At 52.4% G+C, this 26,756-nt stretch overlaps 7 protein-coding genes across 7 annotated transcripts; 4 read left to right on the top strand and 3 right to left on the bottom strand.

Moving 5' to 3' along the window:
- Positions 1-2,164: 2,164 nt before the first annotated feature.
- On the top strand, positions 2,165-3,344 carry GCG54_00000639 (Cyanide hydratase; the record flags this gene model as incomplete). The annotated part of the gene is made up of 2 exons (XM_045400774.1): positions 2,165-2,657; positions 2,716-3,344. The coding sequence occupies 2 exons, from the start codon at positions 2,165-2,167 to the stop codon at positions 3,342-3,344; spliced, it is 1,122 nt and encodes a 373-aa protein (XP_045263447.1).
- Positions 3,345-5,304: 1,960 nt separating this feature from the next.
- Positions 5,305-6,771, top strand: GCG54_00000638 (uncharacterized protein; the record flags this gene model as incomplete). The annotated part of the gene is made up of 1 exon (XM_045400773.1): positions 5,305-6,771. The coding sequence occupies one exon, from the start codon at positions 5,305-5,307 to the stop codon at positions 6,769-6,771; it is 1,467 nt and encodes a 488-aa protein (XP_045263446.1).
- A 1,354-nt stretch (positions 6,772-8,125) lies between these two features.
- On the bottom strand, positions 8,126-10,705 carry GCG54_00000637 (putative MscS family protein; the record flags this gene model as incomplete). Its single annotated transcript, XM_045400772.1, has 1 exon — positions 8,126-10,705. One exon carries the CDS (start codon positions 10,703-10,705, stop codon positions 8,126-8,128), a length of 2,580 nt encoding a protein of 859 aa, XP_045263445.1.
- A 7,357-nt stretch (positions 10,706-18,062) lies between these two features.
- Positions 18,063-21,271, bottom strand: GCG54_00000636 (Glucosidase 2 subunit alpha; the record flags this gene model as incomplete). The annotated part of the gene is made up of 3 exons (XM_045400771.1): positions 18,063-18,248; positions 18,303-21,088; positions 21,187-21,271. 3 exons carry the CDS (start codon positions 21,269-21,271, stop codon positions 18,063-18,065), a joined length of 3,057 nt encoding a protein of 1,018 aa, XP_045263444.1.
- Positions 21,272-22,299: 1,028 nt separating this feature from the next.
- GCG54_00000635 (Nucleoside diphosphate kinase) lies at positions 22,300-23,547 on the top strand (the record flags this gene model as incomplete). Its single annotated transcript, XM_045400770.1, has 6 exons — positions 22,300-22,679; positions 22,865-22,895; positions 22,958-23,001; positions 23,068-23,126; positions 23,178-23,288; positions 23,348-23,547. The coding sequence occupies 6 exons, from the start codon at positions 22,300-22,302 to the stop codon at positions 23,545-23,547; spliced, it is 825 nt and encodes a 274-aa protein (XP_045263443.1).
- A 190-nt stretch (positions 23,548-23,737) lies between these two features.
- GCG54_00000634 (uncharacterized protein) lies at positions 23,738-24,460 on the bottom strand (the record flags this gene model as incomplete). The annotated part of the gene is made up of 1 exon (XM_045400769.1): positions 23,738-24,460. The coding sequence occupies one exon, from the start codon at positions 24,458-24,460 to the stop codon at positions 23,738-23,740; it is 723 nt and encodes a 240-aa protein (XP_045263442.1).
- Positions 24,461-25,557: 1,097 nt separating this feature from the next.
- On the top strand, positions 25,558-26,016 carry GCG54_00000633 (uncharacterized protein; the record flags this gene model as incomplete). The annotated part of the gene is made up of 3 exons (XM_045400768.1): positions 25,558-25,695; positions 25,774-25,875; positions 25,969-26,016. 3 exons carry the CDS (start codon positions 25,558-25,560, stop codon positions 26,014-26,016), a joined length of 288 nt encoding a protein of 95 aa, XP_045263441.1.
- Positions 26,017-26,756: the final 740 nt, after the last annotated feature.

The following is a 26,756-nucleotide window of genomic DNA, read 5'->3' as shown; positions in this document are numbered from 1 at the left end:
ACACTCCGTTAGACAAGAGAACCAGGGTTCAAACCGAAAGTGTGGTGTCGGGAGGTCATTTCAAGCTTCTCAAGTTTTTAGACGATTTGCCGCCGTGTCTAAAGATTTCCAAATCCTCACGTCACCCCTCGCCCCCGCACGTATATCAACTTCAGTAAGCTAAACTTCATACCATGCCATGTTTTGTCTGTTTGACTAACACAACGCATTCTTCAATATCACGTCATCATGATCCTACTTCATCGCCCCTTCCTCAAATCGACTGATTCGTCCCGGGAGTTCGCCTTGTCCGCAGCAAGCCAATCAGATGTTCACACGGTGGCGTGCCGCAAGGCCGCTCAATGGATAGCCAGGATCTTTCGGATATATATGAAAAACTTTTCTCTCGTAAGTATGCGGTCTCTTACTGAACTTCCGTTGTCGCTGATGAGATGACCAAGCGCACAATACCAATCTCTGCGGTACACTGCGCTTTTACGGCTGCTGTGATATTCCTCGCAGATGCCACGTCGGGGGACAATGATCTTCGAAAAGAGTCTCTGAAGGACCTTGAGACTTGCTTCGAGAGCTTGCAGAGTATGAGTATCGCATGGGGCTGGAGCAAGCGTGCCATATCTGCGTTGCAACAGATCGCTAGACGGTGGGACGTCGAGATCACTAGCACAGACGGAACTTGTGTTTTGGATGAGACAGCCACCTATCAAATCGGTGGGGATGGCGAAGACTGTTTTTCCCGCCTTCTATCGGAAGCGACGGCTCAGCAATCGGCGGACAGTTGGCTGGACCTGGGTACTTACTTGGATCACCCCGCAGAGTGAATTGGCCCTCATTCTATATGGCTTGAGTATCACGAAGTGGGTAACTCTGCAGACTCAGCATTGCGAACTAGCTTTGTTTCACTGGTCGTAGTATGGCAATGGATGGGTTGCTGTACCTTGCTCTCTGGCAAGGTTGACTGATCTCCTTGTTGTTACTGACTTATGTGTGCAATATGTTCAAGCAGCTGGCTTCGTGTCCGTACCTAGTAGTCATGAACGGGTTATCATCCTACCACCTAAGGCAAGAGGAAACCCCAGTCCACAGTGACCGGGAAGAACTAGGAACCCGATCCCATGCCGAGCCGACATACTTCTACCCCAGATTCTCTGAAGCTTCCCCGCAGTGGGCCCTGCATACAGTCCGTTGCGTTGACAGCGTCCGCCCCTGACTTTGTGGCCCGAAAAAGGCAAAAAAAGGGGCTTTTTGCTAAAAAACCACCAAATCGCCCCAAACTTCACACCTTCATAGCTCTATGCGTACGCAATGCGTACGAATAAAAAAGATATCGTTATAATCACCTAATCGAGGGCTATTAATTGATATACTTTTTATTCGTACGTATTGTGTACGTATAGAGCTATGAAGGTATGAAGTTTAGGGCGATTTTAAGGGGGTTTTTAAGCGGACAGTTCAACGCAACGCGCCAGGGGTTTCGTTTTTTCTTTTCAGCGTTGCGTTTAGTGTCCGCTAGCCCAAAAACCCCCTAAATCACCCTAAACTTCACACCTTAATAGCTCTATGCGTACGCAATGCGTACGAATAAAAAAGATATCATTATAATCACCTAATCGAGGGCTATTAATTGATATACCTTTTATTCGTACGTACTGCGTACGTATAGAGCTATTAAGGTGTGAAGTTTAGGGCGATTTGGTGGTTTTTAGGCTAGTGGAAAATTTTCCTTCCGGGTCAAAGTCGGGGGCGGACGCCGTCAACGCAACGGACTGTATGCCATACCCCACAAACGCTATCCGGGCATGCATTACCCGAGCGGTTATCCGGATCAGCAACACCCAGATTCAACCGTGCATGATATCTCTCCCTATCTTTAATGCCTGCAAGAAGAGGTGACATCTCTTCCCCGCGCCCAATGTTTCTATTCTCACAAGGGTTTTATCGGTACAAGAACTAAAGTACTCTGATAGGGGAGGAAGATGAGATAGTATTACTTGCAAAGATAATATCTAATCAATCACGGTGCGACAACTGCGAAAAGATCCAGCAACATAAAAGATCGTCTTTTCCAGCCGTTTGAACTCTCACCTGGAATTCTACACTCAGCTTTTCCGCTATCCTCCAGCCTGTCTTTCTCATTTTATTGTAGCCCTTTGAAACCACCTTCAACATGTCTATTCGTCAATGGAAAGCCGCCGTCTGTCAGTCGGAGCCCTGCTGGTTCGACAAGGACGCCACTATCGAGAAGTCGCTCAAGCTCATCAGGGAAGCCCGCAGCAACGGCGCCTCCCTCATCGCATTCTCAGAGGTCTGGGTCCCCGGGTACCCCAACTTTCTCTGGTCGGGAAACTACAAGGAGAACATTCCGCTCGTCCAGAAGTACATGCAGAACAGCATCACGGCGTACGGGGACGAGATGCTACGGATCCGCCAGGCCGCCGCTGAGAACAAGATCTATGTCGCCTTTGGCTTCAGCGAGCGTGTAGGTGCTAGCTTGTACCTGGCACAGGTGCTTATAAACTCCGAAGGCAATATCTTGCTTCATCGGAGAAAGACAAAGCCGACCCATGTCGAGCGGACCATTTTTGGTGACGCCACGGGAGACTCCCTGACCACTGTCGTCGACACGCCTCTGGGCAAGATTGGAATGCTGAATTGTTGGGGTAGGTTCTTTCGCCGGGTTTCTTCTTCTAAATGCCATCCCGCTGACCCCATATCTAGAGCATCTGCAGCCTCTTCTCAAGTACCACACCTACTCCCAGGGCGAGCAGGTGCACATCGCCGCATGGCCTTTCAACGGCGAGTTCAACGGCGGCATCGAGCCATGGTCGCTGTTCGGCGAGGCCAACGAACTTACTGCGAGCCGCATGTACGCTCTCGAGGGTGCCGTCTACGTCCTCTGCACCAACCAGCCGCTGTCTGCCGAGGGCGCGCGGCTCAACAGCGAGGGTCAGGGGAGCGCCGACATGGACAGCTTCATGCTGAGTGGTGGCGGAGGCCGGGCCGCCGTCTTTGGCCCGGACGGCCGACAGCTTACCGAGCCCACGAAGCCCACCTACGACGGCCTCATTTACAGCGACATTGACCTTGACAAGATCGACTACGCCAAAACACTGACCGACTGCGTGGGTCATTACTCGCGGCCGGACCTGCTCCGTCTCGTGGTGGACGACCAGCCCAAGAACTTCGTCACGAGGGTATCGTCAGACAAGCCCACCAACTCGCCCTACATCTCAACTACGGGGGACGAAACTCTGCTTTCGACTCACAAGACGCTTCGCGAGATTCTTCGGGCTAAGAACAAACTGGAGGATTCTGACGCGTCCGTCGTCGATGTTTCGCAAGCTTAGGTATCCATGGATATCATAGAGCTAGCTTATGATTACAGCTTTTCCGATGTAATACACAAGATCGACCGATCTGAATGTCTTGACAACAATTTTGTACACGATTCCACTTGCATCCTCCCCCGCGTGAACAAATCACGCTTCTAATACTTTTTCTGATATGCTCTAATACACCTTTCGTGCGTGATATTCGGCATCCACTGAAACGTGTCAAATAAAGCTCCTTTTTTGACTGTCTTTGATCCATGAATTTGTACAGTGTACTCTGCCCTTATCGTTTCGTGCATTTGACCAGGATCACAATTTCTTGTACCACCCCCGAGCGCACTAACTCGATCTTTGGAATACCATTGAAAGGTTTTTCCGCCCTCGCCATCAAACCTTATGCATCATGCACTAGGACTCGGGGAGTACAGTAGCACAACGGGCTGGAGTTTGCGGAGTCCTCAGCCACTGCGAGCGGCTTGGCCGTCAGCCGAGTGTCACAACCAAACCGGATCAGAATACCACAACAGAAAGGACGAAAAGTCTTCAGCAGCCAAGATTAGTGAGCATGTCTCTGGAGATTAACACATCAAAGCACCAGATAAATGAGGAGGTCACCAGGGTACCAGCTGAAAGTTCGAGAAGCGGGGAGAAGATCCTATCCGTTGTGCCTGTGTAAGGATATGCTATGCTTGTCTTGAGCTCTCAGCCTTCATTTGCCAAGGATGACTGCTTGAATCTCCGTACCACACAAGGTGTCAGCACTAGGTCTCTGCATCTACAGCCTCATGGTACAAGCTGCTATCGGTTGCAAAAGGGGGCCCCGAATGGATTTGAACTTGGGTAGGTCTTCTGCAAAATCGAAGCAAGAAGCAGACTTTCGCTGTACTGTGGCGTGGTCAAATCAGATGCTACTGAGAAGGTTGCCTATGGCTTCAACATCTTGGTATCATAGATTGCTTAGAGAATCTTGTTCGGATAGTCAATACGTGATCCAATCCTTCGGTGTATGTCGGGTTCTTTTGCGTTAGAAACATGAGTATTGGGTTGGAGACAAGATGTGGTGATCTCCCGTGTGAAACGCTGCACAATTACCGACCTCATATCATGATTCAGTGTGGTTTCACGGTAGTGCTCCAGACTAGTATGTGAAGCGATGCGCATGTTATCCAACGAGAGCGCCTGTAATGAATCGACGTTGCTGATTTCATGATACGTGATCTACGTATGTAGACCCTCGCATGCGATCTCAAACAAAACTTGATTCCTCGACATTATATGCACCATTACTTCTTCACTAGCTGTGACTGAGCGTTTAACAACATGTCTTCAACAGCATACTATCATTCAGTGAGCAACGTGGAGACCGAAGGTACTCCAGACCTTCAACACCAGTCAACTGCACAACGGCCACAAATTGATGATGAATTCGACAACAATTCCGAGGCCGAGTGCGGACGGAGCCCCAATATCGAAGGAAGTAATATCAGGGCCTCAGATCCCAAAGATGAGGAGCATACCAAAGGCTTTCGTCTTAGTCCTGGCTTCATCGATCAAGAATCATGGGTAATCAAACTTCTCTCATGGACATGGGAGATTGTCTTGACAGCCTTACCGCTCTTCTTCATCGGTACGGTCTTTTAGGCCCCATTTCTCGGCTGTCGATCTAACATTGTGCGAAGCTGTTTCTATCCTTGCCCTCCAACTTGACCAAAAGGTCAAGTCATCCTCGGAGTATGGTGTGAGGCTCGAAGAGATAACACGCCTCGGCCCAACCATCTATCCCATTCTGTTCGCCATGGTGGTAGCCAGATTCTATAGGAACGTTGCTCGCTGGCATCTTGAACGACCAGGCGGTATCACAGTTTCATCACTGGAGCAAATTGTCGGCAGCCAAAGCTTTGCCAGCGCTTTGGAACGTTTGATCATTGTCCGGGCGCAGCTATTATTAGGAGCTCTTATTCTATTGAGCTGGGCAATGTCGCCTTTGGGCGGTCAAAGCTTGCTGAGGCTACTTTATATCGACGGAAAGGTTTCCAAGGCCAATGGTACGGTATATTACGACAATAGGGCCTATCAGCGACCTCTTTACTTTGATATGGACAAGTGGACCTATGGACCGTCAGACGTTATCCCGGCTCTGTATTCTACCAGCCTTCTATCACCTAGGAAACAACAGCAAGCGCCTATGGATACATGGGGAAGACCGAAGATCCCACAGTGGCCATGGAACCCGGCGCAAGATATTAAAAAAGCGGAAGAGACCAGTCGCGAGGTCAATGGTAGTGCCTTGGAAGCCGGCAGGGACTATTACACGTCACTAATAGGGATCAACATGCAAGGCTTGAGCTTCAGCGACAACTCAACACAATACGAGTTCGACTTCGAGTCCGGATACATCGATTTCAACTGTTTTATGATCACAAATCAAGCATCACTAGATGATCTTAAGAAGATGACATATCCCATAGATGGAAACTGGACAGGCGGTAACCTTTGGAAAGATTGGTCGGTGTACTGGGAAACCCAGAAAAAGGAACCAAGTTTCAATGCTGTTACCGTCAGCCCAGCCAGCCTCTTCGACAATCCGTATCTTCTATATGCAACTCAACAAGTCTCAGAAGAGCGAAATAAACACGCCGTCTTCAATTGCACTACTGCCACAATCAACCTCCGAACCAGCTTGATTTGTACACCTCAGGGATGCAGGCCACAGCGACAGCGTCGAATACGAGCACTGCAGATGAGCGAGGGCGATCTTGACCGCCGACTGACTGCTTTCCAAAATGCCGTTCGGGAGTGGCCACAAATGACAGCCGTGGTAACAGGCAGTGCATCGGCAACAGACAACTACATTGCTAATGACGAGAACGCCTACGGCCCTCAGTATGCCCAAAATTGGACGGGAGTTGACGATGAAATGTTTTCCAGACGGCTCACTGCAGCTTTCAATACTGTTTGGGAGGCAGGATCAGACGAATACAATCTTACGAAGTCGTCCTCAGCCTTACCTGAAAACCCCGCCGATTTCTGGACCAATCAAACAGAGGCAACAATCACTACGACTGAACCAGCATACTACGTGAATAAACTGTGGGCAGTCATCCTAATTCTTACGACAATCTTTCTGCAAGTTCTCGCCATTTGTGGTCTTGTCCTGAAATGTTTGATCCGCGGTCCAGACATCCTCGGCTTCGCCAGCTCTCTCACTCGAGACAACGCATTTGTGCCAGTATCGGGCGGTTCATTCCAAGGCGGTGCAGACCGGGCAAGATCACTCAGAAACATGCGGGTTCAACTTGTAGACGTCCAGCCCGGAGAAAGTCACGGCTACATTGCGTTGAGTGCAGTGCCTCTAGTAGCCTCCGCGGGAGAAGGCAAGGACGGGGACAAGGAAGCAAGCTCGGGTTTGGGACAGCTGGAGAAGCAAAGAATGTACATATAGCGCTGGTTTGATGTCTAACGACACACCAAATCTCTAAGCAATCCCGCAAGACCTTTTTCGGCACCAGATGATGAAGCTCTGGGGCTGCCGCACGGCATAAGGAATCTAGCTCGGAGTTCTGCTGGACAGTCGTCAACTCAATCAGCCACTTCGGCATCCCCGACACCTTTATAATTCCAACCGCTACCACCAACGCCACACTCACTCCCCCGTCAAGCCCCATGGGTTGCGATCCGCTTGCATCCTACAAACCCAAATCAGCTGACCGCGCATCAACCACAAAGAGGCGTTATTCCTGTGTATGAACACGGTCATGTGAGCGCAGTCCCGCTGGAAATGCTGCAAGTTGCAGTGTAACAATCTGCCCCTTGGGAACGGCGTAGTCCGGACTCTCGTCACATCGAAAGTGTAATTTTGCGCGTGATTGCAAGGAACATCTATGTCGTCAACTTTGAATCTCGACGTAGAGGGATTATTTAAACCCCTTTGATACTTACTTCCTCATTCTATAGCAAATACCACCCGTAATCACCAAACGCAACTACCTCAACCAAACCCTCCACGATGAAATTGATCCTGCTCCTATCCGCAATCGCTCTCGTTGGGGCCTCCAAACGTCCTGACCCACTCCCACAAGCCTCTAACGACACAGTTCCATCATGGTGTAAGTAAACCTTCCATTCCATAAACCTCAATACGTGCCATGTCTGACCGAGAACAACACTAGGTTAACGGGATGTCGATGCCCGGGAAGGATTGGGGAGTAACTACAAATGCAGTGATGGGAACATAAGTAAAGCTTTTGTCTACTAGTTCTTGGGAGAGGATCCGTTGCTGACGGAACGTTAGGTGAGGCCAGACGGTGGTGCTGGCTCTTGTTGTGGATGGCTTGTTCATCGTTAGTACAGCGACGAAGGCTCAGTATGGAGAACGTGTGAGGCGGGCATTCGGTGGCACCAGGAAGTCTGACGGTGAATTACGAATCGAGATCTCTATTGGGTATTCTACCCCGATTTCTTCTATGCTCTTAAGGAAAGGGTCGTCTCTCGCCTCTTTCGTAACTGCGTATCACACTTTTAATCAATTTCTATTCCAACGACAACCCGGGAGACCGGGTCCTGGGTAACTCCTGCGGACCGTCCCAATCGTTCTCCGTCGGCCCCCATCGTCCCCCGTCATCCCTGTCGTCGTCGTCCTTGTTGTTGCTGTTGTTTCGCTTCGCTATGAATGTTCGGATTATGAATACCGCATTAAGAATAAACCAGTAAGATGGTATCGAGCCTTGCCACACGTGTGGAACAAGGCTGAAAGGAATGAATGTGGAATGGAGAAGGTCATAACGTTCTGGTGTCGTTTACACGATATCACCTGTCCTCGCCCTGCTGGAACTACGCGGCCTGCCCCAGAATTTACGCCGTTGGGATCCGGTACCGGAATCGATGCTTTGTCTTCCGGGGTGCGCGACCGAACTACTGCTCGCAACAGGCTCGAGATCGACACGCTCTCGAATACTCTGCAGACGAGAAACGTGGGGTTGCTGTGCCTCCCTACGAGATTCGAAGACGTCCTGGAAGTCGCTCCAGTTCTCGTCGACAAAAGGAACGTTGCCGCGCGAGTCGGCACGCGAACGAGTAGCCACGGCGCGGTGCGGAACAGACCTTTGAGAGTGGCCTCCGTCGGGAGTCGCAGGCGGGCCATCGCTGGGGCCTGCATTGCTGGCGGAGTTGTAGGATGGAGGAGGGGCACTGCCAGTCCAGAACAAGGGGTACTCGCGGGAACCACCAGGCTGCACCTGCCAAGGGCCCTGCATGCCAAGGTCGCGGATCTCGGCCATGAGCTGGGCTGCAAACTTGTTGTGTCTCTGGAGACGGAGCAGTTCGTTCTGGAAGTTGGTCTTGTGGAAGAAGATGAGGTTCATCGTGAAAGACTGCACTTCGTTGAGGGTTTTGACTTCGGTAATGATACGAGGCTGGTAATCGCGCTTGTTGTCGAGACAGAAGTTGAGCATGCGGGACTTGAGATCCTCGATAAGAGCCGGATCAGTGCCGAAACCAAGCTTCAACTCAATGGGATCGGCGAGACCAGCAGAACGACGTTGGTTGAGAATGAAGAGGGTGTTGAGCACGCTGTTGGGAGCTTGAACAATGTGACCCTCCATCTTCTTGAATTCGGTGTACAGGAGAGAAATCTCAGTAACGTAGTAGTCGTCGCCAGTTCCGAGAGTGCCCGTGTTGCCGTAGATAGTGACACGGTCACCTACATCGAAGGGGTGCTTGACGAAGACGAAGATGATGGACTGGAGGAACTCCTGAGCAGTAGCCTGAAGCATCCAAGCGAGACCAAGGAAACTAGAGCCAGCAGAGGCAAGGCCGGCGGCGGCAGAACCAGAGAGGATAGAGATAAAGACGATGATGGCAATGATGACAATCATAAAGAGGAAGACCTTGTCAAGCTTCTTGATAACGGAGTCGAGATCCTTCAGGGAGGCAGCAATGGCCTTGCGTTCCAGGTGAATTTCGTTGCAGGTTCCCTCCATCTCGTCCATGGAAATATCACCATTCAAATCCTTGTCAAAGATGCCGAAAGCGTGCTCAGCCTCCTCCGCGGTCTTGAAAGCAACCTGCATGTCCTCGAGGTAAATAGTGTCTTGGCCTTCCTTGACCAGACTGCGAAAGATGAGACGGGCCAGTGCGTGGGCAGAACCTGTGTTACGCAACATCTCATAGACGATCTTGCGGGCATGGTTGAAGGCAACCTTTCGTCCTATGAAATCGTTGCCTACACGGGCTGCCACGCCTCCAGCCTTGTTAAAGGCGTAACGGACGTTCTTTCCAACGACGCCCATGGGGGTACGGGATCCTGAAGGACCTCCGGTTTCGGTCGTCTGCCAGATGGAATCCTCGCGGGCGATACGCATCTTGGAGTGTTCGTAAAGGTGGACCAAGTGGTCGATATCGCTCTTGTTGGTCTCGATTCTCTGAACGTAGGTACGCTGGTGGAAAGACGTGGCGATCCATTGAATGCAAATCTTCTCGACCCAGTTGAGGGCAGCCAACACCAGCAGTGCGATGATAATCTTGCGGACGATGTCGATCCACTGAAGTTTGGGGAGGTCGGACGAATCGCCATCGAAGCCGTCCGGCACCACGCGGTGGTCCTCGATAATTGGGGAGAATGAGCAGAGGATGGCGAGCATCCACATGAAAAGGGCAGTGTGAAGCTCGAGACCCTGTCCGACATCCTTCCACTTCTTGTGGTTAGACGACCCCATTACAATGGCAATGCCGCCGAATATGAGGGGGATGAAACTCGTAATCATGCGGGAAGTCCACAGAGAGCACCAGAGAACCTCGAGCCAGATACCGAACCAAGTCAGATAGACACCAGTTGCACCTCCGACGGTGGCGCTATCGGGGTTGACAACAAGAGCACCCATGAGAACGGGGATGAGCAGGAGGGCTGCTCCGGGGATCATGTAAACCGTGTATCTGAAGCATCGGGGAAACTTTCGAAGCCACTTCCAAATGGCGAAGGCAAAGGCGCCGGCCTTCTTCTCTGGTGCTGGTTTCTCTTCCTGTTGATTTGGGTTCAAGTCGCCCGCGAATACGTCTTCGGGTTCGCCCTGGTGGGTTCTTCCCTTGTGAGAGCGACCCTCGTGCTCCTGATTTGACACAAATCGTTCGGCGCGCAGTAATTCCAGGTCGTCGTTTAAACGAGACGCCTGCTCCCTCGTGCCGGAGGGGGACATCGTCTGGGGGCGCATATCGTCGTCACCCGGCAAGGGCAACAGCTGATCCGTGTTAAGCCTCGACATCTTTTCGCCCTGCGGGGGCGGTTGTGAAGGCTCCGTCGCCGTTTGTAAGGAGTCGGACGTGTGGGCGGAGCCCTTCTCGTCGTGCACCTCCGAGTCGGAGCGCTCACGATTTGTTGCCATACTGGGCGGTTTGGCCGCGTTGGCCGTGTCAAAATGAAGACCGGGGACGACAACGGACGACAGCAGAGATGGAGGACGAAGACGAAGACGGTACCAGAGATGAGGGTTGTATTGGGGGCGGAATGGTAATAAAAGTTGTGATAAAGCCCAATTGACGTAGGATTAATAGGTTCTCTGGAGAAACCAGTGGAAAGGGTGAATGACGAAATCCAACTACCTGGATGAGTAGGAGGCGTCTGTTTGGTCTGGAACCGTTGCGGTCGCTGTATTTCTCGGTGTGCCAATAACACCGAGATCTGAGCTTAGATCTGACCTTTTCGGCCAAGAAGAGGTGAAGTTGTCGGTCGGGTATTCGGCAGGAGCAGTCCTCTTTCCCCGTGGGTGAATACCTGGGAGAAGGTGCCGATGGGGAAGGAAGAGGAGGGACAAGACTGGGGAAGGAAGCTCTGAAGCTCTGAGAGGGAAGGGACGTGTTGATGAAATATCTTGGGTAGGCGCGACCGGGATGGCACCAAAAAGGGTAACCACCAGCAAATGGCAATCAGTCGCGGGAAGGAGCACAGGACAGTGGAACCTGGACTGGGACTGGGACTGGGACTGGGACTGGGAATGGGACAATGGGAAACCCAGCGCGGAGCGGAAATCTTAGCATCAAGGGCGCGGTGCGGTGGCAGCAGAGGCAGAAAAAGCTCCAGCATCTCCAGTCTCTGCAAGTCCCTGGCCTTCTCGGTCATTTAAGAAACAGGGACTCTACGAGGGAATTATGGAGACCTCATGGAGTCTGGCCGTGGTGTGAACCTACGACCCCAGCAATCCCGTGTTTGAGCTCAATGAACCAAGAGCGCGCGCGCTGGGACGTGGATGGGGGGATCCAGTTTATTCCACGCCTGCATCTCTCTGACTCTTGTCGTCGACGGTCGTCCTATCGACTCGCCTTGCCTCTACATCTGCACCCTCCTTGACGGCGGTGCCCAGATAAAATTGGGTGACAGGATGCTGATCTCTGCTTGGGGTCCGTGGCTCGCTGGTGGCTCGTCATAACATTAAAAAAATTAAAGCGGGCCCTCTTTTTTAGAAGCACTGCCAAATGTTAAATGGAACCGAGCAGAGAACCGAGTTCGCTTCCATTGCATCAGGGAGCTTGGGCCGATTGCGATGGCTGTGACTGCGGCGGCGGCAGGCAATGGATCATGAACAGTAGCTAAGGTATCCGTAGGTACGTATGATAACGACAACGACGACTTACGACGACCACGACATCTGCGGCAGCTGCTCATCCGATCTCCCATCCGACGTGAGACGGTCCGGGCCCTTCCATTTGACAGAAACGACTGCGCGGACAGCGACCGGGTTGGACGATGCTTGATGTTTTCTTCTCTCTTCATGCCCATAACCCCCACCAACATGGCACTGGGATGTTGCTTCCATCGTTCCAGAACCATAACCCATCCTTCTGCCCATCCACAGGCCACAGCCCGCGGAAGTCGACAGCCAGGGAGGGAGCTGGAGCTCAGGGGAGGGAGGAGCTTGGGAATTTTTCAGTTGATTCTGCAATTCTGCAAAAGGGGGGGGACCCTGAATCCAGATGGAAATATCTCTTGTCCCCGTCAGGTTGATTGCTCGGGGGCACCGCAGTGGGCGATAAGGCGATGGCTGGGAGCCGCGTTGCAACATTGCAATTAACTGAAGCGAGTTTGTATGGGTTCCATTCTCTTCATTCCTGGATCCCGACATCTACACCGAAAGTTTGAGGGAGGGAGGCAAGCTCGCATTCTGCAGCATGTGCAGCAGCCGCAACAGACATGCACCCTGAGGCTTGCAGACGCGCATTGAGGGAGGTGCATAGGCTGGCTAGCTGGAGTTGCATGCATTTGATGCATTGTGTGCTTCCTGCCGTCGATCGACTGCCGTGACTGCCAACTGCCTGCCTCCCTCCAACGGAGAGCAGGTGCGGCGCACCTTCCCTCAGACTAAGGCAGGTCGACACCTTCCTTGGCCATCTGCCATCCCGTCGCGCCTTCCGCCATGTCGCCTCACTGTTTCCTCGCGCTTTCCTCGGTCCACGGCAGGCCTAACCTGCAAACTCTCTAGCGCCTCAATGGCCGTCAACCACACACCCAGAGCACCCACCCGTCGTCATCTTCGCCATCACCAACACCAACAACACCATCATTGCACATGCACTCTGCGGAGACCATCGTCAGTCACATCCACAGATCCAGACAGAACTCTGCATTATTGGATTCCGGAACGCCAGCAACAATGCACAAGGCTGGCGACCCACGGTCACCTGGCGGCCGACAGCAAAGCTGAAAAACAGTCCCACTGGGAATGAACCCATGATCTACCATGATCGCGATCCTGTCCGCCATCCCACGCAACACCCGCACACTTTATCCCTGGCACACCCAGACATTGAGACACTGAGGCTCTCGGCCGCGTTGCACTGAACCGTCCCTCCCGCGAACAGACACTCGCCGATCAGTACAACTGCCGCCGGTCTTCCTCCCGAACAGAGGCAGCCAGAGCATATGAAGGCGTGCCAGAAGCAGTCGAACTACACATGGCCGCCACTGCCTCCCGGTGCCATTGCAAGCCACCTCAACAGAAACCCTAGCGCGATGGCGGCGGCGTGGGTGCTTTAATCACGGCGGAAAACCACCGAAGAGGCCGAGCATAACCACCGACAACACCAGCACGCGGCTTGCAAAAAAAAGTGCACACTATACGTCACCACCACCCCAGCCCCCCCCCCCTCCAACCCTCACTCCTACACACTTTTTTACCCTCTTTTTGATGCTATCGTCAACCTCTTTTTATATACGGCGTTACTATGGGCTGCGTGCACTTTGATACGCCTCATAAGGCTAAAATATAGGGTGTAGTTAATTATCTGCAGCATATTGACCCCTTATACCCTAAGTAGTGGATTTTTGACCACTATAGCGTTAGCTATCGCGCTAGCTATAATATCTTAGCTAATAACTTACGCTACTTCTATAATAATATATATACTGATGAAACGTGAGGGTATAAGAGGCTCCTATTAGATAACGATATTAATAAGATAGAGCGATTACTATAGGATAGTAGATAGGATACTTAAACTCTTACTTAGTAGAGTCTACTTATTAAAGCTAGCCTAGAAATTAACTACTACTAGTAAATAGTCTAATAAGTAATAAGTACTTTTAGTTATTATAAGTATATAGCTTACTATAAGAACTAGGTGAGCCTCTATACTGTGGAAGATTATATAGCTAAGGCCTATAAGTTATTAGAATACTTCTCTAGTGTATTATACTAGTACTAGGTTTATTTCTCTAATAAATACTACTTTAGCTTAGAGCTAGAGGGTAGGATTTATATTATTTAGAAATCTAGTGAGAGGTACTATAATAACTACTACTAGGAGGTTAATACCCCTTAGGATAAGTACTATAAATATATCTATATATAAGCTACTATTAGCTATAAGTTTAAGAGTAACTTAGTGTTCTATAATGTAGGTAACTATAATAGTAAGATATCCTATAAGTACTATATTAATTAGATTCTTAAGCTTTATATTAAATATTAGATTAACTATAGTGATAACTTTATACTTAAGGAAGATAGTAATTTAGGCTATAGTCTTTTAAAAAGGAATAAAGTATAGGACTAGAAAACTACCTATAAGCTAAAGTTCTACTTTAACTATTATAATAGTTTAGATTAAAGCTCTATAGAGAACTACTAGTCTATCCTAAAAGAGACTATAAGGTAATACTTATACTAAAGTGAGGGTAAAGTTTATAAATTAGTTAAAGAAGCTTAGAGGGATAAGCTAAAGAAACTTACGATTAATAGATAGGTAGATTTAATACCCTAGAGACTTAAAGAGACTATCGCGTGAGAGGGCAAAATGATATAATTTTGATATATATATTATAATCATTTTGAAAGAATTAATAGTATAGCTAAATCGTTTTTTTTAATGCCGTATTTATTAGGTTCGAAAGGGGGGTTATAGGGTGGAGGGGTAGGTGCGGGCGCTAAAGTGTGCACTTTTTTTTGCAAGCCGCGTGACCAGCCAGTGACGACAGATGTATTTCACAACCAGTCCAAAGAAACAGAATACCTTTCCGAGGATGGGAAACTACAAGAGTCCGAGGCGCGAAAACAACTGTCGAGCAGCACTAATCAAAGACCAAACGGGCCCAAATACGAGAACCGCCGCCAATCCATTCCTGGAGCAGCACCCTTCGCAGAACCGGCGTGTCTTGGCAGCAGCATCCGCCGTCGGGTGGTGCGCGACACTGCTCGACGACTGCTGCTCCATGCTCTCCAATCGCAGACAATTGCCCACGGAACATTGATCGATCCCGTCCACTGGCAGCAGCCCGACCCAGCGTTTCCTCCTTCAGAATCAGCGACGCACCCAAGCTCTGAGGGAATTCATCGGCGCGGGCTGGGAACCCCCACTCCCAGTCGACCCACCCGCCACGGCTGACGTCACTTGGTCCTCCCATGTTCCGCATTCGAGGACGGTAAAACTGGTCCTTTGCCCGTTTTTCTTCCCCTGCCAAGACTCCAAGGACCCGGCGCTGAGCCCCTAATCATGTTCGGCCCACCGTCCCCCGAACCTTCTCGTCCACTGTTTCGATGCTCCGATGCCGTCACTGTCCTCCGTCCCTGCTTTTGGCGCGTCCACAACAGTCCGACGACATCTTCAGGCACGGAGTCGCAGTCTGTCCGACTCTTCGACGCTCCCCCAGATTCTCTGGGCCTGGACTCTCTTCTCCGCGGGTCCAACGCGAATCTTGGAGAACCAGATCCATTGTGAATGCAAGTGTATCACTCACAGATGGACGACGACCAAGATGACAGCAGCGATCAGATGCAGGGAGCCCAAGGGTCTCATGAACTGCTGATTCATGCTCGATGCCAATGTTGCACGACGCAAGCCGTCTGCAGTCGCATTCTCGGCCGTTTCAACCACCACCATTTTCAAGACCAACATCAATCAGTCCGTGAAACAAGACCTTATCACGCCTCACCACCCATCCATTTCCAAGAAACGCCTTCTAGCGCCTCCAGAATCCGACCCTCCTGAAAATCTTTCTTTTCGTGCACCTCTAGCTGCCTTAGCGCGTGAGATATTCCGACCCTCACACCCCAAAACCACCACGTCACCGACGGCTTACCATCTTGGGCGTCCCGCTCGTCCGTCGGCCGGCTACTTTGAGATCTTTTGCCACCACTGTCGCGAGTGACATTCCGGCGGTAAGGCACCGTACCACCACCGCCAGGCGTGGGAGGCATGCTGGATGCAGGTACCAAACCTGACTTTGCCTTCTGCGCCGACGAATTTTTCTCTCGCCCGAATTCCTAAAATAGCTCCCAAGAGGTGTGCTTGACAATTGAAATTGGTTTCGATGGGATAGAAAGGCAACTCGGCCAACACGTGAGCCTCAGTTCATCGCAACTCAACCGTGGCGATGCAGCAAGGCATCTTGGCAACGAACACAGGCCAAGAGTCTCCAATTCAGGTCACCAACCTGCGGAGACGACGACACATCAGCAAATGTCGTCATGGCCGAGCTGCAAAGAAGCGCGCGAAACAACTCAGATGCACCAGAGGCATTCCAGCTCTCATGTCAAGCTTTGTGACCCCAGGCGCGAACTGCGCACATCTCCCAAATAGTCATCCCACGCCCGCCTTCAACTCCCAGCGTAGCGCTGATCGGCGTGAATCCCAACTTGACAACTCAACAGCAAGCAGCTTCCCTGGCCCAAGCGGGCGTCAGGCAGGGAATCAATCGTCGGCAACCGCCACATTCCCGCCCGCTTCTTTTTACAGTGCTTTTTTCACAGCCGATCTTCAAGCTCTCGCAACCTTGACCTGACACCCATGGTTTAATTCTCAAAATAAGATGAGAGAACTGAACCAGACCGCCTAAGCCCTGTTCTACTCGCTGAGCTCCCCGGGCGAATGAGAAGACGCGGCCCAGGGCCCGTGGTGTCTTGCAATCCCAACATCACGCCTGCATCCCCGGCGTTCCTTGCCCTACCAAAGCTCCCTGTCGTTCTGTGAAGCCGCCGGGGAACAAGCAGCCGCCCGTCTAGCGCAAGTGGCTAAACAAGCCCAATCGAGAGCCGCGCGACGTTTCTTCACATGCGCAGGGTCACCTAAAACCCCTAAACCAAGAAGCCCACGTACGACCGTGTGCGCGATAACGGGAATGAGAAAGGGGAAGCGAAAGAAAAAAAAAAAAGGGGGATCCAATGAAGAGAGTTTCCTTATCTCTGTGTCTGCCCGCAACAGAGCACGCTATGCATCATGCTGTCTCGGGTCCATGCCCCCTTGGATCTACTCTAGGTGAGGAAACTAAGCTTGCGCCATACGGACACTTTGTGATACTTTTCACCACAACGACAAGCTGCTCTTGGCGAGATGGTAGTTGTTGCCAGATTTGCAATGCAACTTTCACGTGCAGATGCAAGGCATATTTGCACCATGACTCGGGAAAACGAAATGCACATTTCGAGAGTCCGAGAGGGAGATAATTCTGATTCCGAAATTCAGCCAGCATCCCAGGGGTTAGGAGTAGCAAGACAAACATGTTTGGTGGACATGATGATTGGACCTCCTCGTAGCCAACTTCATTGTCCGCACGACGTCGCAGACGAGCGAGGCTGAGCCGCCTCTCTCGCTCCTCTCGGGGCTCAACAAGTCTCCGGCCGGGGCCCAGCCAGCGGTGGTGGAATCGCTGTCTGGTCGTGAATGAGGTTCCACGGGGTGAGCCAGCCCACTTCCGATCTCCAGCGTCCTCCGCTGCGGCGCTGCGCTGCGTGCAAACGAGCAAACGAGCGAGCCCACCGACCGTAAGTGACCAGGGATGCCCAACACGCAATTCTCGAAACCCGGTTCCAGATCCCTCCTTGCCCTCTATTTACCGAGATCACACTGGAGAAAGGGCAGTGTCGTCTTCATTTCCTTCAACCAGAGACCACCCAAATTTGACTTCGGTCTGCGCGGCTGCATTTCGTGTTGCTAATGAATTTGAACTTTTCACAGCAATGGCGATAGGAGCCGCAACAACACCAAAGTTGAAGACGACGACCATGGCGAATAGTAGAGTGTAAACAAGTTCACGGGATATACGGGGGTTTCTCTTTAACAAAGCTTTTTTGTAAATTCTGGTCTGTCTATTGGATGGGCCGTTGTTTATCTGCTGTTCTTCCATCCTGGCAGCGATCCGCGCAAATAACCCCATGTCTACAATTCTTGGGGCCTTTTTGGTCCTTTCCTGTGATGAACACCTTACACCGCCCTTTGCCATGGTCATCTACAATGGTACGATGAAAGCAAAATCTAGAACCGATCCTCGAAAGAGCCAAAGGTCTCGGTCACAGTAACCTCCTGGAGATCTGTCTTTTTGACCCAGGTCTTGCTTGCAGGCGCAATGGTTTTGCCACCAAGCTTCATGACCATCGGCCGTGCCATAGACTCTACCCATCGCACCTTCTCGACCCAAAGCTTCTTCTCAACCCAAACCTTCTAGGACAGGTTGATGCTCCAGTCAGCGCCGATACGGGCGGCAACCCTGCCGACAAAGGCATACGCGGCGCGGCCCTCCTCGGCGGCGTGGTACTGCACGGGGACGGACCAGGTCTTGCCCTCGGACTCCACGTTGACCTCCTTGACGTTCCAGCCAGCCGGAGCTCCGACGATGACAATCTTGTCAACGTAGACCTCCTTCATCGCCTTGAGCCAGTTGCCGGGCTTGACAGACTTGGCGTCACGGCCCTCGGCGTCGACGGAGGTGAGCGTGCTGCCGGAGAGCTTGAACTTGCGGTAGATGTACTGTCCCTTCTCGAACTCGAACGAGTCACCATCGTCGACGTAGAGCTCGCCCTCGGCGTCACCGTTCTTGCCGACGCTGATGACAAGAGTGTAGTCATCGAAGCGCATCAGCTGGGTGGAGCGACGGGGACGGTCGCGGCGGGGAAAGATGTGGCCTCCGCGCATCAGTACGGCTACCTGGTCGATGGCGACAGACTTGGTGATGTACTCGCCCTTCTTGGTGTCGAGCTTCTCATAGTTGAAGTAGTCGTAGTAGACCTCGTCGTCAGGGATGAAGATGCTGACAACCTCTTGGTCCTTCTCGACAACAGGCTTGTGAAGAAGACCGGTGCTGCCAACGAAGACCTGGTCATCAATGGCGAAGCCGGCCTCAACGTCGGGGTGGGTCCAGAACATCGGGCGAACGATGGGGCTGCCGTCGCGGTTGGCGTGGAAGAACGCAGTGTACCAAGAGGGCATAAGAGTGTAGCGGAGGCGTAGGGCAGAAGTGAGGATGCTCCTGAAAGGCTCCGCGAGCATGTAGGGCTCACGACGACGGGCGTCAATATGGGCGTGGCCACGGAAGAAGGGGTAAAAGGCGCCGGCCTGGTACCAACGGGCCATCAGTTCGGGCTCGGGGTTGCCGAAGAAACCGCCGACATCAGCACCGGCGAAGGGGAAGCCGGAGATACCCTGGTTGAGGATCATGGGAACGGAAGCGGCGAGGTGATCCCACGAGGCCTGGTTGTCACCTGTCCACATGGCGCCGAGTCTCTGAGAGCCGGCGTAGAAGGAACGCGTCAAGACGAAAGGACGGCGGAGCTCACCCTTCTTGCGAGTGATGAGGGCCTCGAAGGTGGCGTTGTGGAAAGTCATGCCGTTGATGTTGTGGACGTCACGGTGCTCCCAGTTGCCATAGTGAATGTTGTCCTTGGGCATGGTAACCTCGGGGCCATTGAAGACAGAAGGCTCGTTCATGTCGTTCCAGATGAAGGTGTTCTCCATGGTGCCGGGGAACTTGTCGTAGTTGTAGAGCTGGCTCCACCACTCGAGGGCCTTGGGGTTAAAGCAGTCGACCCAGTTGGAAGATCCAGGCCAGCACCAGCCCTCGAAAGTGTTGCCGTCCTTGTTCTTGACGGTAAGACCCTTGTCGTTCATCTCCTTGTTGATGTTGTAGCCACCCTCGTTCTTGATGTGAGGATCGATAATGACAACGAGCTTGCGTCCGTGCTCATCGAGAGCCTTGCCCATGTCGATGGGGTTCTTGAACATGTCGGGGTCCCAGGTGAAGTACTTTTTGCCGTCGGTGTACTCAATGTCGAGCCAGATGACGTCGTAGGGAATCTTGAACTTATCAAACTTGCGGTCGACATCCTTGACATCGTCATCGGAGATATAGTTCCAGCGACACTGGTGGTAACCGATGGCGAACTCCTGAGGCATGGCAGTGGTGCCGGTCAACTCGCCGTAGGTCCTGGAGATATCCTTGGGGGTAGGTCCAAGGAAGACAAAGACGTCCAGGATGCCGGACTCGGAGATCCAATGGGTGCGGGTGTCGGTCTTGGGACCGGCTCCCAGGGCCTGGGGGTTAGCCTTGGTCTCGCCCTTGGTGATGTCAATCCAGGTCTCGGCACCGTTGAGCCAGAAGACACCAACGGTGGAGTCCTTGCGGTGCGCCTGCATGAGAGGGATGGCGCCGTAGAGTGTCATCGGGCTGTCCAGGACGTATTCGAAGACATCGGAGTTGTACAGTCTGTAGGGCTCGTTGTGGTTGCCCTCGCCGCCACGGGTCTGCTTCAGCGACAGGGGACCAGTGTGCTCGGGGATACCGTAGACGTGGTCGTATCCGTGGAAGGTGATGTCGAGGGCGACACTCTCAGGGCCACGGGGCTTGGAGTCGGTGTTGCCTCCGAAAGTCTCATCCCACCAGGTGCTCTCGTCTTCAGTCTTGACGTCGGTGGTGACGGTCTCCTCGCCCTCCTTCTTTTCCTCGGCGGGCTTGTCGACCTTGGGACGCCAGTGCTCCATGTTGAACAGACCTTGGTCGTTGAACTTGATGTGGGACGAGCCATCGCGCTTGAAGTCGACACCGAATGGCGAGAACTTGATGACGGCCTCGAACTTGGCGTCGGGGCCGTACTGAATGGTGATCTGCTCCTTGTCTTGGTAGGCAACCTTGGACTCCTTGTCCAGGTTCAAGCCGCCTACAATGACGTGCTTCTCGGCCTCATTGTAACGCTCCTTCTTGACGATGCTGTTGTGTCGCAGCTCGATCTCGCCCTTCTGGCGCTTCTCTTCGTCGACGCTCACGCGAGCGGTACCCGACTCGTGGAAAGAGACGGTGATAGGGAGGTTGACGGTGTCCTTCGCATCGTTGATCGTCTTGACGATGACGGCCTGCAGCTGGCCATCGGCGAACTTGGCAGACTCGGGAGCGACGTTGTAAGGAGTCGCCCAGTTGGGACCCAGGGCGTCGGCATTGTCAGCGTACTCGCGGTTGCGCTTGCAGAAGCCAGACTGGTAGCACTTTTTGAAATCGTTTTCCTTGACCATGACTGCGGTTGTCCATCAGCAAATGGTTTCATCAACAAAGAAGTTGAAGTAGGAAGAGGGTCATGGCGTCACAAAATCATGGCGTCACCGAATTCCTTACCGGCAGGCTGGATCATGCAGCTGAACGCGGCCAGCAGACCAAGGTAAGTTGTCCATTTGCAGGACAGCTTGCCTGTCGACCCCATGGCGAGGGGATCTGTGTCTGGTTGTTCGTATGAAAGACGTAGGGGAAAGTAAGTATAGGGAGAAGGTAGAAAAATCACGAGTAGAACATGAGAGCAGAAGAAGCCAGGCCTTCTTTGTTGCGCTCTCTCGTGGATGGATTCGAGTACTTGGGGGTGATGGGACGGAATGTCGTTGATGGGCGGCCACTTGCCAATTGTGAGACGGCCGAAGTTCAACAGCTGTCCCCTTGGTAGCTCTCTTTCAGGTTTAGCGCTGTTCCTGGAGCTGCAACGGAGTGGGAACAGGGGTTGGTCGGAAACTCCGCATACTCGAATATGGAGGTACAGTTCTCCTTTGTTGCATATTTCTTTCTGATGTCACCTACCCCGCCATGGGTGTCGAGGACGGGGAGATGCTGCAGTCCATCAGGGTTCAATCCGCCTGACACGTGTGTTTTTCAACGGGACAATCGTCGTATCTGTTTCACGATGGATCTAATATCTGTCGATTTTGGTGTTGTTCATGTGTTCAATTGGATACGGCTTGATATGCTAGTCAGGCGGTGAGGGGTCTCCAGATATCGAGATAGACGGCTGATGCAGCTAAGAGTGACCAAGCACCGTGTGTGCCTGAGCTTGGAACTCAGCGCACTGTCTCGGTGTCGGGTGCCTTGCATCAGGTCGCATCACCTAGAGTATCAGTCGGCCGGGAGGGTAAAGCGAGGTAAACAAACAGAAAACAACTCTCCGGTCCGGCGTAGACGCCATCAATTGCTTGTCAATTCGAACATCCAAGCATTCCTCTAACGAGAACTCCCGCTCTTGATTCGAATCATCTCCATCCTCGCCATCCCTCCGGTATGTTCCTCCAATGGCTCCTCCACGCCCTCCACCCACAGCTCTGGAAGGTTGCTTTGCTGAGCTGTCCAATTTAGGCGGTCTGCCACAGTGCCCAGCAACAGTGCACCGCTGCCGTGTCACAAGCTTGATTCACTGTGCGCCTCAGCTAGCTTAGCGCGTCAAGCACCAATCGCAGCCACGCAGCCGCCATGGCCCAACCCGGACCCCACCACATGCCGCAGGATGAAGACCCCGCCTCGAAGCACAAGAAGCAACAGCACAACAATGCAGGCCCAGATGCACATCCCGGCGGCGGTAATGCACGCACAACTGGCGGCAGTCCCTTCCCTGAGTGGGCAGACATCCGTAGGAGCATCGAACAGCTGCCCCCACCAACTTTCATAATTCTCGCTGCCCTCTTCGGCTTGTACATAATTTTTTCCTCCAGCCAACAAAACCAGCGGTCAGCAGCAGACCTTTCTTCTCCCGTTGTCCCCTCCGTTGTCACAACCACAATCTACCAACAACAACCCTCTTCTATACCCGAAGTCGTCGTTGATCACTCGCCCAAGATGTCTACCGAGCAGACGTAAGTGCTTTTTTTTTTCTCCCTGATGATGCCTTCCCGACGGCCAGCTGCACCGCGATGCTGCCTGTCTTTGTCTCGAAGCCCTGCCGCTACCCTGAAAATTACCCCGCCATCGTGGGAGGTTTCGGGCGGACAAAGAGGGGCACACAACCAAACTTGAAGAATTTGAGCTGACCTCGAGATAGCTTCATTGCCATCAAGCCTGACGGCGTTCAGGTACGCTTTACCACCCCGGCACGCTGCCAATTGATCGCGGCAGAAAGCTAACTGTCCATCAGCGCGGCCTCATCGGCCCCATCGTCTCTCGCTTCGAGAGCCGTGGGTAAGTCAGCCCATCAACGCCCTACAACCTCATACGTGGCAACCAATTCTGACTCGCTTCCTACAGCTTCAAGCTTGTCGCCATCAAGCTTGTCACTCCCGGCAAGGAGCACCTCGAGGCTCACTGTTCGTACCTGCCGCTTTCCGCCGTCACCACACATAGCTAACCGCCATTAGACGCTGACCTCAAGGAGAAGCCCTTCTTCCCCGGTCTGATCAACTACATGCTCTCTGGCCCCATCTGCGCCATGATCTGGGAGGGCCGTGACGCCGTCAAGACCGGCCGCAGTAAGTCCTGCATCACTCTCCTGCTCCTGCAACCTCCTGCTAATCGCTCTCTCCTCCAGCCATCCTCGGTGCCACCAACCCCCTTGCCTCTGCCCCCGGCACCATCCGTGGCGACTTCGCCATTGATGTCGGCCGCAACGTCTGCCACGGCTCCGACTCCGTCGAGAACGCCAAGAAGGAGATTGCCCTCTGGTTCAAGGACGGCGAGGCCGTTCAGTGGAAGACTGCCCAGTTCGACTGGATCTACGAGAAGCCTTAGATTTCTCATCTACCTCCGAACAAGCTCTAGATGTCCCAAACGCTCTCCTACACGGAGGATGCGTAGGACACATGCCGTCACGTCGATAGGTTGATACAGAAAAGTCTTCAAAAATATAAACAAAAAGGCAATAAAAAGCCACACCCAACATAATGCTCTCGATTTCTTGATTGATCGTGATGTTTTGTTTCTACTTGCTGGACCTAAATAACCCTCTCGCCCTGCCCATCACACCAGCGAACCACGGTGTCGCCCACACACTAACCAGTATCCTCGCCGGCAGAAGCGCCTTCGTGATGCCCCACGCAATCGCAACCTCCACCACAACCTTGTACTTCCCATCCTCCTTCCACTTCTGCAGCACATCCTGCGTGCTCCTCGCGCTCTCCTCCGTCGGCCGCGTGGTCCTGTACTCGAAGCTCCCCGTGACCGCTCCCTCCTCCTTCGCCCACCTCTTCTCCACCTCGCGCGTCTCGAGCCGCCCCGCGCTCGCGTCCAGCTCCCCCGTCATCGTGCCCCGATCCTCCGCCCCAAACCCGAACCAGCCCTTGCGACTGAAGTAGCGCTCCGCCTTGCCGACGCCGTCGCGCACGTAGTCGGCCCAGTGCCCTGTGACGTACTCCAGCGGGAGGGTGTCCGTGTAGTGGAAGAGGCCGAAGAGGCCGAGCAGCGGGACGATGGCGGTGATCTCGTGGAGGATGAGGAAGGCGACGATGTGCGAGAGGGGCGCTTTGCGGAGGCCGGTGGTGTAGCGCTGGAAGCGCGAGGGGACGCGGTCGAGCAGGCGTTCGGCGGCGCGGGAGGTTGACGAGGTTGAGGTGTTGCGGAGGGGGGTTGTGGTGGTGCGTGGTGGGGTGCGGAGGGGTCGGAGCAGGGATAGGCGCGCCCGGGCGAGGGCGCGGGAGGCGAGCATTGCGTTGGATTTGGGAGCGGTAGGTTGAGGTGTGCAAGGGAGGGTGTGATGTTGAGCTTCGCAGAAAACGGGATTGGGAGCTGTGGAAGGAAGCTTGGACTTTGGTGCTGCGATTGTGCTAGTGTGGGTCCTGGTCGGCGTTTGTTCACCGAGATGACCGAGTGTCACCGAGCAAGCCGGTGAGGGCCAGCCCAGTCCAAGAAACCTACACTGTTGGATCCGAAATATGCATTCGAGACTCACAAATTTGCTGGCAGATAGATACATGATATGCGTAAGCTCAAGTAGCGGCTTATCGGAGTAATTAGATTCGATGCGCTGTAGACTTTTCTATGACACAACAAAATCACGAAGTTTTCAAGGTAGAGGCGACACGAATACTTCCTCTTCGGCAACAGAACAAATCAATCTTGAGCTGCGGTGGGATGGCCTTCTATTGTGATGCCCAGGTTGGACATAGGAATGCTGTTGTGGACGTGGAAGCGTCACGAAACTTGTGACATAGGACCAGGCGACACTGCAGTCATTGTGAACTCATGAGTGGATAACGACGCCCAAGAAGATCACATCCAGCGACGAGACTGTGAATTTTCTCGAGACTAAAGTTCATAAGGTGTCGATACACGATAATCTGTTACGCGAGTCTTATCATGTCCAACGCCGCTGCTTATGCTAACACCAAATGTCAGCATGGTCCAACACATGACACGGGCTACGGGCTGATCCAGTGCTACCTTTACCGTGTCTAATACATGGCAGTGGCTCAATGATTATCACTATCATCTTGTCTATCATTATGCAGATGATCACAGTTAACTGCGGATGAAGCTAACAACGATGTATATCATCGCGTGCAAGTCAAAGGCAACAACGGGGAAGAGAGGATATTACTGTTGCAACGCTGGGCACAGAGGCTAGTGACTTGCTGGCCACTGGATTCAAAGATCGCGGAACTCCCATAAAAGGAGGCTAAACGACTATCTGATGTTGAAATTTGTCGACACCATCGCTTTCTCAGACGCTTTGGAGACACTTTTACCCATATTAATTATCCATCCCATCTGTCTTTGCAATATCCTCATCCGACACCGTTCACCATGCAGATTGCTAAAGTTGCGCTCTTCCTTTTCGCTGCCATCGGCGCGGCGGCGAATCCCGTTGATGTTGATGGCAGCGGCTTAGACGTCGGAGTCTCCGGCGGAGAGGACATGAACACGTTCATAACGTACACTGGGGTTAGCAGACGTTCCCATCCTACACAATCCTTCATCCCGGTATGACTTGATGCTGATTCAATTTTGTCTTCTTCGCAGAAATGCAGCAGAGGCAGAAACTATAAGGAGGACACGTGCAAATTCAAGGGGCAAAAGGGCAAGACCACCATTGTGCGGTGCCCAAGGTTTGCCAACCAGAGGGTGAGTTTCGACTCCTTGTAGTACGCAGGTCTTCAAGTTGAATCGCCCTAACGTTTTGACCTTGTTCTCTAGTGCCCTCGGAATGGCAGTAAGTGCACATGGGACAGCTACAAGCGGACTACCAAGTGCAACTACAAGTAGCTTCTCTAGCTTGAAGGCACCGATACTTGTTCTGAGACCTCATTAAGATAATCAGTCAGCCATTAGCTGATTCTCCAAATCGTGGGGTAAGGTCTTTGGAATGACACGGAATTAAGACTGTCATTCGGGAGGGAGTAGCAGTGCATTCGGCACTATCTGGGAAATGCGACGCGCAGGATGGAGGGAGGAGCACGGCGTGTCACATTCGTTGAGTTTTTGCATTTCGATCACTCTGAACAAGCAGTCGTTACCGCATTTCAACACCTCTTGGATCTGCTCGATCACTCTTTTGACTCATGCTCGAAGTTCTACCAGACAGATTATGTGATGGAAGTTTAGTTTGCGTCCAATTGTGGTATCAAGATAGGTCGAAGAATAACATCGGCCAATCGAAAGATTTCAACGCTGCAACAGCGCAAATTGTGGAAGACCGTAGAGTAGTGCAAAGTACCAAGAAGTTTCACTAGATGAATTGCGAGGATTTGTTGCAAAATTTACATTCATCTACACAGACCAGACTGGAGATGTTCAATGTAGCGTGTTGTATTATTGCATTTCATATCCTCCCGACAGCGCAACTTGGAGTGGGAACCCTTGCGAGTTGGAGACATAAAGGAGGAGGGTTTCCAACACCACTACGGATCATGGTTCGAATTAAAACCCGGTAATGATCTGTGGAGCTACTTTCACAGCTTTGCATGAACTTTCCATGCCCTTAAGGTCAACAACTCCAATCGTCG

Source organism: Colletotrichum gloeosporioides (genome assembly GCF_011800055.1).
Source record: "Colletotrichum gloeosporioides strain Lc1 chromosome Unknown consensus_50, whole genome shotgun sequence".
In the NCBI taxonomy this organism is placed as follows: Eukaryota; Fungi; Ascomycota; class Sordariomycetes; order Glomerellales; family Glomerellaceae; genus Colletotrichum; species Colletotrichum gloeosporioides.
Note: the sequence above shows the minus strand (reverse complement) of the source record. Positions and strands in the feature narration are given on the sequence as shown.